This window comes from Amblyomma mixtum, chromosome 3 (assembly GCF_055824585.1).
Source record: "Amblyomma mixtum isolate Tamu chromosome 3, ASM5582458v1, whole genome shotgun sequence".
NCBI classification, from domain to species: Eukaryota; Metazoa; Arthropoda; class Arachnida; order Ixodida; family Ixodidae; genus Amblyomma; species Amblyomma mixtum.
The window spans coordinates 414,842,968-414,854,391 of record NC_143014.1 but is presented as its reverse complement, the minus strand read 5'-3'; the positions used below and the strand labels follow the sequence as shown (position 1 = coordinate 414,854,391).

At 42.5% G+C, this 11,424-nt stretch overlaps 1 protein-coding gene across 1 annotated transcript; it reads right to left on the bottom strand.

The window, feature by feature from the left end:
- Positions 1-361: 361 nt before the first annotated feature.
- Positions 362-10,761, bottom strand: LOC149357721 (serine/threonine-protein kinase PLK1-like). The gene is made up of 7 exons (XM_089584870.1): positions 10,565-10,761; positions 9,284-9,555; positions 6,801-6,880; positions 4,877-4,942; positions 3,554-3,752; positions 1,580-1,779; positions 362-552 (listed from the first exon to the last, which is right to left on the bottom strand). The coding sequence occupies exons 2-7, from the start codon at positions 9,541-9,543 to the stop codon at positions 422-424; spliced, it is 936 nt and encodes a 311-aa protein (XP_089440996.1). The 5' UTR covers positions 9,544-9,555; positions 10,565-10,761; the 3' UTR covers positions 362-421.
- Between the last annotated feature and the right edge of the window lie 663 nt (positions 10,762-11,424).

Here is an 11,424-nt window from a genome sequence, read left to right as displayed (position 1 = left end):
TGAGTGGGGGGTGCGTAAACTCTGCGTTTCAGCTTCCGCAAGTTTATGGCCTCCTGACACGTGTCTAGTGTCTCGAAAGCTCCCGCAGCCTTTGTTGTCCTCCGGAACGTGTACCCTCGCATTATAGTGTCGACATAGATCCCCGAGTGCATAGGGTTCCATAAACTATCTAGCTGCTTCTTTGTGTTTTAACACGGTAGCGATGGGAGCTCGTGTCACTACAAGAATGAGCCAGATATTCCTCAAGTAGGGATAACAAAAAGCGAAATCTGCATGTGAGAGCCTTCTGTCAGTTACCCCACGGCTGCCTTGTCATCGACTGCGAAGGATATGAAACGATCTTCGGAAGATCTGAACTAAATGGATTTATTTATTTATTAACACAGCAAGCCAGCAGTTGCGATACAATGCAAAAGTAAAATCAAAGGAGCAAAGCAAAACACAGAAGAACAAGAAAAACAGCGACAGCCGTCAGTGCTCCTGGTAGTATAAAAAGCATCAACAATGGTAGTATCACCAGGCAGGATGTTGGAAGTTGGGAAGGCAGGAGCCCTGTAAGAATAAGAACAATGCAACGAACAGCTCAGTATTCCTACTGCGATCGTCAAAATTCAGGTTTTGGTGCAGGACTATGACTCTGCCTTCGCTAACAATAAAACAAAGAGTGTCTCCCGCCGAAATTGCATGTGTGCAGATATTGCATAGCTATTGCCACCATCTATCTTCTCTATCGGACAACAACAAGACGCTGCTCGTTTTTGCACTGCCTTGTTTTCCCGGTTACGCGCACATTGTTTTTCTACTTTCACTGTTTGATTCTACTTTCACTGTTTGAATAGTAATGGCCACAATATCGAGCCATTCAATTGTGATGGGTGATCCACCCTTATTTTCGCTAGACTCAGGTTGCTGAGTTTTCGGAATTTTTTTTTTCTCTACGTGTGTCAGCCTGGCTCGTACGTGATAGCACGTAGTACTAGCGAGATTATGAGCTGCTGTATGTATTCTTTTCACTTGAATCCATACAGCTTCATATTAGAATATCTTTCAAGGAAATGAAGCCATAAATTAATACATTGCATGAAGGTAGAGCACTAAGTCGCCTTCCAATTTCCACTCAGGTGCTATAGTGGGAGTGGGTGCGTCGAGGCCAGACTGCAACATGATCATCGAAGCTCCAAGATGCTCATGCCGTAGCCTGGAATAGCCTACAGGAGTGATCCCGTGTTTGTATTTATTCAACATTGACTTTTTCTTCTCATTCGTTATAGTTTGCTCTATATTGTTTCTCATACGATGAGTCAAATATTTAATCCAAGAGTTTTAATATATTTCTATGCTGCTCCGCATACACCTCCTGCACTGACATTGCTTTTTTCCTCTGGCAGTGAAAGTTCTCTATAACCCTTCAAGAAATAATTGTTGCTTGAGTTAATCTTGGAAACAGGGCTCCAGAATGTACCTACCCTCTGTTAAGCACTAAAGTACCCTAATATTTAGTACTTCTACTTTTACGGAAGCAGTGACTCAATCTAGCGTAAACTATCCCTGCAATGAGCATGCACATTGAAATACGTACTGGATGCAAAAGAACCATCCTCCAGGGAGGCCTCGATGCTAGGTAACTTTTTGGCTCTGTTCGAAGGATGCTCCGGATGAGGGCATGTGCTTTGGATCTCATCCTCGGGGGGTGCGCTGTATCTCTTTCCCTTGATGGGGGAATATGTTTCCTCCACAGTGGAACCCGCGAAAAGAGGGTGTCCCACAAGCAATGTGTACCTGCAGAGGAAAGTACTGCAGTGACCAGTGACGGCCCTCCCTTTCATTTGCAATGCCCATGTACACTGCACGTCATTCTTTGGGGGCAAGCACATCTGTGATAGCCAGGAAAACAAGTAAATATAAACACTCAACGCAAGCATTATACGTGCAAAATGCAGTGTATAAAAAAAAAGAACTTATGACGTTAGAAATATGAAGATTGTGTCTCGCGAGCGACCCTAGGCGCGTGGCCATTGTTGTTTTTTTTACTGTGCAAAGACACCCAGTAGAATATCTGTCAGCAGAATGAGGCAGTTGCTCTGCTCATCCCCTGCGAAGTAAATCTCTTTAGAGACCGCTTTCAATCACCCTACCGTCCAGTCTTCCCGTTCCGGCTTTGCATCTCCGTTACACCACTCCTAGTGAGATACTTCGGCACGAGGCCGCTAGCAAAAAATAATGCCTAAGACTGCCACTCATCCGAGTGCGAATTGAATGTTTTCTCCAGTCGCAGCCTGAACGGAGCTCTGTCACTCGCATGCGCAAGGAGCTGACACTTTTAGAGGCGGAAAGGGCCTGATATTGTTAGTTCTGTTCCCGTCGGCAATTGCGCGGAAAACGCGCGAAGAGCTGTCAGCATGCAGTCTGAGTCATCCGTATCTGCTCCACGCCATCCTCATCTTCCTTGGGGCTGTGCCACGTGACTCAAAGCTTAAGCTGGCCGTGCGGCCCGTGAGAGGCCATAGTTGTCTTAGCTCCGCTGCAAACACATACAGTCGTTATTTGGCCGCTAGGCTCCACTGGTCTACTTTCGCATTGAGTTGCAGAGGTATATCTTGTGCTGAGATGTGGAGATTAGTGCAGTGTTTCTAATGCAGGTTTCCATTTAATTAACACATTTGGTTTGGGTTATTGGGGTTTAACGTCCCAAAGCAACTCAGGCTATGAGGGACGCCGTAGTGAAGGGCTCTGGAAATTTCGACCACCTGGGGGTTCTTTAACATGCACTGACATTGCACAGTACACAGTCCTCTAGAATTTCGGTTCCATCGAAATTCAGCCGCAGCGGCTGGGATCGAACTCGCCTCTTTCGGTCTAGCAACCGAGCGCTGTAACCACTAAGCCACCGCGACAAGCGTAATTAACACATTTGCACTCATTAACTTCGCCTTCCCTTCACTGGTGTGAGTGCGCAAGTATACAACAAACTAGCTTTGCATTCAGCTTGCTTTGGCTTTAAAATCCGAGCTATGTGAGCAACACACTCTATCACCGTTCATTATCCTACGAAGTCCGTCCTAAATTTTTTTCATTTCGTAGACGCTACAGTTTACCTATCTGTGAGATGTTTACATTCTTCGCAAGATATCCAGTTTAGTAAAGCTCCTTGTTTCAGGATCACATGTAAGCTTTAATAGAGCCTTGTGTACTCATTAGCATTACTTCGGCTAAAGTAGCGCTGTTTCTTTGTGAACGTGCTGAAAATGTGAAAGAATATTGTGAGAAACTTTTGCCGAATGGTTAAGTATGCTCCCGAAATTTCGTGTGATAGTGCCTTTGACAACCCAGAAGAACTGTTCAAAAATATCTAATGATAATGCTCCAACTCTCTCCATGCCCGACACAGTGTGAAAGTACGTAAGACGCGCTGAGGCTTCTACAATGCAATCAAACTTGCGCAAACGGACAATTAAAAATTACCTATGGAAATGAATCTAGTTCGAAATTTTTCTCTGAAAGTACTGTGCAGTATTACGAAGTAGTGGGGAGGCCTGGTTATGCAGAAACTTACAGGATGCATCCGACTGACCAGACGTCAACCTCGAAGTAGTGCTCCTTTATCGACAGGACCTCCGGGGCGATGTAGTTTGGTGTTCCGCAGAGGGTCTTCTTTCGCTCGCCCTCAAAGTTGATGCGGACGTCAAGAAGGTTCCGAACTTGAGGTCTCTGTGGATGACACGCTGTCCCAGATATCGGCAGGCAAGGAGAAGCTGGCGGAGGAAGTATCTCGCCTCAGCCTCTGTTGCCTTGTTCCGGCGCCTATACATTTTCAAAAGCAACTGAAAAAAGAATACCGCAAAACAGTCTAACAAGCCCAGCGAAGCCCTGCAGTTTAGACATTTGGGTCTGAATGACTGCTCACTGCAACACCCGAGCTCACGAGTTAGTCCATAGTAGTGAAATAAGCAGTTGAATTTTTTCACACAAGTGCATGTTGTCTTTTCAACGCGACAGCATTAAAGGGTCAGTCTACTGAATTTTATCGGCCATATTTTCCCTGCGGCAACCGATAGCTCTTTACTCAAATTACTGTTTAGCCAGGTGTGGTGCCAAGAAGTGCGGTAGAACATTTGAAAATAGAACTTACTTATGTGGGAACACTTCTGCATGAGATGGTAGTCTCATTTGGCAACAATGAAAATACAAATGTCATAGCAATTTATAAAGTGCAATTTTCAAGTGCTGAGGTGATTAAAAGCAGTTGCCACTGAAAGGATATTGGATACATAGGTGGCAATTAGTTAAAGTAACCCCCTGTTAGTTAAAGTAACCAAACTGAGAAGAGTGCGCTTTGGAGGAGCTACATACAGTTGGAGTGCATTGCAGGAAAGCGAACCACAGGGGACAAACGAGTGCGTCCCCACAGGTTAGGAATGCTTGTGATTCCTACCCATAACATTAAAAATGACACAAAAAAAGTTCATTTAATACTTAACGGAAACACGTATGGCCAATGACTGTTTCAGTATCACAGTTCGAAATAAGGGAAACCTTGCAGATAGAGGTCTGCTTTCAACATGATGTTCTTCATAAAAAGGTTCAATCTTTCAAAGGACTGTTAAATAAGTTAAGGTGCCTACATGGAGCCGATGCTTTGTAATCAAATTATATCATTCCTGCATTGAACTATGTTTTCCATCATTCCAACTGATTACACCATTGTACAATCCGGTTTTAGAAGCTGCTGCACTTATGCATGCATACCTTATGTGCCAACGCATGCTTTTGCTATTGACCCAACAGTTGTTTGCTGGTGTTTCCTGTGAAGTTTCATGATGAAATAAAATGAATGAGCATTTCTGGTGCTTCTCTGGAAATGAACTTGCGACCTCACCTGGAGAACTTCCTGTGTCAACGACACGAAGATGTCCAGTCCAAGCACCCACGCGACGAAAGCACTCTAGATGGAAATATGGAGAAGGAAATATGAATATGGAATACGAAAAAATGGAAGTTCTCAAATATAAAATCACCCAAATGATTTTCAACCATGCAACAGACACATTGTATACGCACTTGAAATTCAAAATATTAGTCCACCCCACATCAAAGTTCTGTCATTAAAGAATGTAGTGAAAATGAAGGACACATCCAGCTGCAATCCATTATGATATCTGTCAAAATATTATCATATTAAGCACAAAAGTGGTGCTTACCTAGAATATTCATTAAAGAATGCTGTATCAGGGCATTTATGCACCCAAAACAAAAATTTACTCACATATTTTGAGCTCCGAACACACCTACCCAAAATTAAGTACACCATTAAATGTTTTCGCGTTACAATAGACGGCAGTTTTGACTCCAGGCCACATGCTGATAACTTAAGCCCCTAAGCTGGTACTAGCAGGCTACAGTCTAACAGCTGAAGGCGTTTTTATCTTCCTGTATTAAAAATCATTCGCTTCTCTCTTTTTCAATCTCATATCGCATACCATTGCAAACCATGGCTTTGTACATTTCAAACCTATTTGGACCGAACTCTTAGCGCTGTGAATAATGCCCTTTTCACGCCTATTGCATTCAAGCAGTGATTTATTTTTCAGGGTGAAAATACTTCTCTTCACATAATCCTCTTAACTGATTGTCTCCATTTCAAATGATAAGGCAATAATATGTAATAATCACTCATTATGGTTAGGCGTGCTTGTGATTCCTACCGATAACATTAAAAATGATGCTAAAAAAATGTTAATTTACCGGTTACTAGAAACACGTATGGCCAATAATTGTTTCAGTATCATGGTACCAAATAAGGAAAACATTGCCAATATATGTCTGCTTTCAGCATGGTGTTCTCCATAAAAAGGTTCCATCTTTCAAAGGTCAGTTAAAAAAGTTGAGGTGCCTACATGGAGCCAATGCTTTGTAATCAAATTATATCATTCCTGCATTGATGTACGGTTTCTATATCTCCAACTGATTACACCATTGTTCAATCCTGTTTTGGAACCTACTGCACTTATGCACGCATACCTTATGTGCCAGCACATGCTTTCGCTATTGACCCAACAGTTTGCTGGTGTTTCCTGTGCAGTCACAGTTGACACACAGTTTCCTGTGTATCAGATGTCAGTTATTCACATTTTACGATTGCATAGAAATAGATGCCAGAGGAAAACTCAGAATACGCAATATCACAAACACCCGCCCATGTGACACAACATAAACACTGCATGAGGAAACAAAATGACCCCGTCCTGCGAGTGTTGCGCCATGGTACTGTTCCAGCGTCTAATGCACATCTTTAATTAAAGCAGCCGATTTCCTTGTGCACTTGTTATATTAACCCAAGTGTTTTCGAGCTCACTAATTACATGAAACACTGCAGGAACCAACACCAACAAAAAAAAAATTCCCATGTAATTTCTCAGTACGTAAAAAAGGAGAGGGAAGCCTAACTTTGTCTAGTGCACTTTGTCTAGGAAGCCGTGCTCTGTGAAATCAAGAGAGCCAAGCAAGCATTTTGAGAACAGAATATATGAATTTTTTCCTATTCCAATGCGACAAAAAAAAAAAAGGCATTGAAATACTAAAGTAGAAAAATTCTTATAGTCGTTAGTTTTTGTTTGCTTGGTTCTAAAATCTCTGCACCGATCTGGCATATGAACTGCGAAGGAATATTGCTCTGCATCCGAAGCTGGACTAAAACCGGAAGTCGTGAAAACGAACCTTGCACTCAGAAATTCCAGCTCGACACCGAGTGCGGTAACTCCCTTCTTTCTTTCTATGCGTCCAAAACAACTTGTTCGACTCACTCTGACAGGCCTTCTGCATCCTCCATGTATGCATGTGCCTGACCTTCGTCTGTATGAGATGCAGGTATTCTACACGAGACCTGCAAAAATCAGCACACACGACAAAGAATCCTCTTGAAGCAGCACATATATCCCATGGCTGCATATCTACCCTGCAACACACACACATCAAAAGTCTCTTATAATGGTGCAAAAATAGGGTGTGGATTTAGGCCTGTGAATTCCTTATGCTTGCACTCTGGGTAATCCAGTGTAAGTGAGGCCTATTAATAAAATGAGCTTCAGGATCTGGAATAACAAACGTTAGAATTTTACTAAATTATTCACACCCTCTCATCGCCAAAACCATCATTTGACAATTTCACTAGCAAGTATTCAACGCTTTTACTAGCACGTACATCAGGACGATGTAAGGTGCATTTCTGATCTTGGTTCTCTGACCGATGTCCAAAGTTTACGTCATCCCCACTAGGAGCTCCCTGTGTCAGAAGCACGTGTTGTGCTCTACCCAGGTTCCAGCAGGTTGCCCTTCCCGGTCCTGGCACTGCGCTGAGTTAGTTAAAGGTCGGTTAACGCACCAACAGCGGAGATGGAATGCAGAGGGGGGTGCAAATAGTGGATTGAAAGTACTTTTATGCCACAGCAAGTCAAGGACAGCCCAGTACAATTTCTCTTGAAGGAGCAGAAACCTGTAAGTGGCTTAGTGATGCTGCTGAGTGTTATAGTATTTTGTGCATACTATGTGCAGCGAATGAAGTGGAATGACTTTTTCACACATCTGGAATACCACCTCTTAATTAGTTTTTTTTATTGGCCAAACAAAACAGCTCTGAGTGCCAAAGCAACTTAACCACCAGCACTGACAATGCCGGCAAGAAAATTACCATAAGAGAGGTCTCATTTTATTTGTTGGGAAATCTTACAAAGATCAAATTTAGGTGAGCACTACTTGTCGTAATTTTTTGCAAGTAAAGCTGTGCAGCAGATGCCTTCTTGAGCTTTCTTTCTCTACGAATTCATGAAAATTCTTAATAGATTGAACAGAAGCCCTCTTTTCTGTAAGTGGAACCTACGACTCAAGCGACATTATCTAAATACATGAAAACAGTCAAACAGTGTTGCTAAACCATTGAAAAGGCGAACGTATGGTGACAAGTTCAGTGGAAAAGGTGAACTTGAGCCACAGCCACGACTTGCACATTGTCAGTTATCCAGGAGCTTCAAAAGAGCTGTGCTTTCCATGCGGACAGTCTCTGCGTCAGGCAACCTTGCACAGAACCAGTCTTCTACCGGTGCCCTTGTCGCTCTTTAATTTTTTCAATTTGGGCGCAGGCCCGTTGGACACTTTGATGCATTGGGAGCATGAACACTACATGCAGTGTCAGCTGTCACGATGGATGCCGACTGCCTCTGCTCAGGCTCCAGCAGGTGGGCAAATGGGAGTGGAGAGGCTACTGAGAATATTCGAGAAACGGACCAGGGCCGTCCTGAATTGGCAGTAACATTATACTGCTCGGAAATCACAGCTTCCAAAATATTACAAGAAACTGCAAAAAAGCTACAAGAGTACGAGTAGGCAGAACCAGTTTTTTTGAACATTGAGCTTTAAAGTTAAAGTAATCCAGGTACGTATTTGGAAATGACTCCAAAGTAACAGCCAAAAGCCAACCTAAAAGCATTTCGGCTTTTAGATTGGCTTTAGAATTTCGGCTCCATCGAAATTCAGCCGCTGCGGCTGGGATCGAACTCTCCTCTTTAGGGCTAGTAGCCGAGCGCTGTAACCACTAAGCCACCGCGACAAGCGTAATTAACACATTTGCACTCATCAACTTCGCCTTCCCTTAACTGGTGTGAGTGCACAAGTACACGACAAACTAGCTTTCCATTCAGCTTGCTTTGGCTTTATAATCTGAGCTATGTGAGCAACGCACCCTATCATCGTTCATTATCCTACGAAGTCCGTACTAAATTTTTTTAATTTCGTAGTCGCTACAGTTTACCTATCTGTGAGATGTTTACATTCTTCACAAGATATGCAGTTTAGTAAAGCTCCTTGTTTCAGGATCACATGTAAGCTTTAATAGAGCCTTGTGTACTCATTAGCATTACTTCGGCTAAAGTAGCGCTGTTTCTTTTGTGAACGTGCTGAAAATGTGAAAGAATATTGTGAGAAACTTTTGCCGAATGGTTAAGTATGCTCCCGAAATTTCGTGTGATAGTGCCTTTGACAACCCAGAAGAACTGTTCAAAAATATCTAATGATAATGCTCCAACTCTCTCCATGCCCGACACAGTGTGAAAGTACGTAAGACACACGCTGAGGCTTCTGAAATGCAAAAAAACTTGCGCAAACGGTCAATTAAAAATTATCTACGGAAATGAATTTAGTTCTAAAATTTTCTCTGAAAATTTTAGTCTGCTTTTCACCAGTACTGCGCAGTATTACGAAGTAGTGGGGAGGCCTGGTTATGCAGAAAGCTTACAGGATGCATCCGATTGACCAGACGTCAACCTCGAAGCAGTGCCCCTTCGTCGACAGGACTTCCGGGGCGCTGTAGTTTGGCGTTCTGATGAGGGTCCATCTTCTTGCGCTCGCCCTCAAAGTGGATGCGGACGTCAAGAAGGTTCCGAACTTGAGGTCTCTGTGGATGACACGCTGTCCCAGATATCGGCAGGCAAGGAGGAGCTGGCGCAGGAAGTATCTCGCCTCAGCCTCTGTTGCCTTGTTCCGGCGCCTATGCATTTCCAAAAGCGACTGAAAAAAGAATACCGCAAAACAGTCTAACTAGCCCAGCGAAGCCCTGCAGTTTAAATAAGCAGTCGAATTTTTTCGCTGCACTGCACTGCAGCGACAACACACAAGTGCATGTGGTCTTTTTCAACGCGACAGCATTAAAGGGGCAGTCTACTGAATTTTATCGGCCATATTTTCCTTGCGGCAACCGATAGCTCTTTACTCAAACTACCATTTAACCAGGTGTGGTGCCAAGAAGTGCGGTAGAACATTTTAAAATAGAATTTACTGATGTGGGAACACATATGCATGAGATGGTAGTCTCATTTCGCAACAATGAAAATACAAACGTCATAGCAATTTATAAAGTGCAATTTTCAAGTGCTGAGGTGATTCAAAGCAGTTGCCACTGAAAGGATATTGGATACATAGGTCACAATTAGTTAAAGTAACCCCCTGTTAGTTAAAGTAACCAAACTGAGAAGAGTGCGTTTTGGGGGAGCTAAATACAGTTGGAGTGCATTGCGGGAAAGCGAACCACAGGGGACGAACGAGTGCGTCCCCACAGGTTAGGAATGCTTGTGAATATTACCCATAACATTAAAAATGACACAAAAAAAAGTTAATACTTAACGGAAACACGTATGGCCAATCACTGTTTCAGTATCACGGTTCAAAATAAGGGAAACCTTGCAGATAAAAGTCTGCTTTCAACATGATGTTCTCCATAAAAAGGTTCAATCTTTCAAAGGACTGTTAAATAAGTTAAGGTGCCTACATGGAGCCGATGCTTTGTAATCAAATTATATCATTCCTGCATTGAACTGTTTTCCATCATTCCAACTGATTACACCATTGTACAATCCGGTTTTAGAAGCTGCTGCACTTATGCATGCATACCTTATGTGCCAACGCATGCTTTTGCTATTGACCCAACAGTTGTTTGCTGGTGTTTCCTGTGAAGTTTCATGATGAAATAAAATGAATGAGCATTTCTGGTGCTTCTCTGGAAATGAACTTGCGACCTCACCTGGAGAACTTCCTGTGTCAACGACACGAAGATGTCCAGTCCAAGCACCCACGCGACGAAAGCACTCTAGATGGAAATATTGAGAAGGAAATATGAATATGGAATACGAAAAAATGGAAGTTCTCAAATATAAATTCATCCAAATGATTTTCAACCATGCAACAGACACATTGTATACGCACTTGAAATTCAAAATATTAGTCCACCCCACATGAAAGTTCTGTCATTAAAGAATGTAGTGGAAATGGAGGACACATCCAGCTGCAATCCATTATATCTGTCAAAATATCATATTATGCACAAAAGTGGTGCTTACCTAGAATATTCATTAAAGAATGCTGTATCAGAGCACTTATGCACCCAAAAAAAATTTACGCACATATTTTGAGCTCCGAACATACCTACCCAAAATTAAGTACACCATTAAATGTTTTCGCGTTACATTAGACAGCAGTTTTGACTCCAAGCCACACGCTGATAACTTAAGCCCCTAAGCTGGTACTAGCAGGCTACGGTCTAAAAGCTGAAGGCGTTTTTTTTTGCTTCTCTTTTTTTAATCTCATATCGCATACCATTGCAAACCATGGCTTTGCACATTTCAAACCTATTTGGACCCAACTCTTCGACTGGAAAAATTAGCGCTGTGAATAATGCCCTTTTCACGTCTATTGCATTCAAGCAGTGATTTATTTTTGAGGGTGAAAATACTTCTCTTCACGTAATCCTCTTAACTGATTGTCTCCATTTCAAATGATAAGGCAATAATATGTAATAATCACTCATTATGGTTAGGCGTGCTTGTGATTCCTACCGATAACATTAAAAATGATGCTAAAAAAATGTTAATTTACCGGTTACTA

What these genes read in the sequence shown, in the direction of transcription:
- LOC149357721 (XM_089584870.1), bottom strand. Translation starts at nt 9,543, where the DNA reads ATGCATAGGCGCCGGAACAAGGCAACAGAGGCTGAGGCGAGATACTTC. An exon ending in GATGCAGAAGGCCTGTCAGA is followed by an intron (nt 4,943 to 6,800) that starts GTGAGTCGAACA and finishes ATTTCCATCTAG; the next exon opens with AGTGCTTTCGTCGCGTGGGT. An exon ending in GGATGGTTCTTTTGCATCCA is followed by an intron (nt 553 to 1,579) that starts GTACGTATTTCA and finishes TTATTCTTACAG; the next exon opens with GGCTCCTGCCTTCCCAACTT.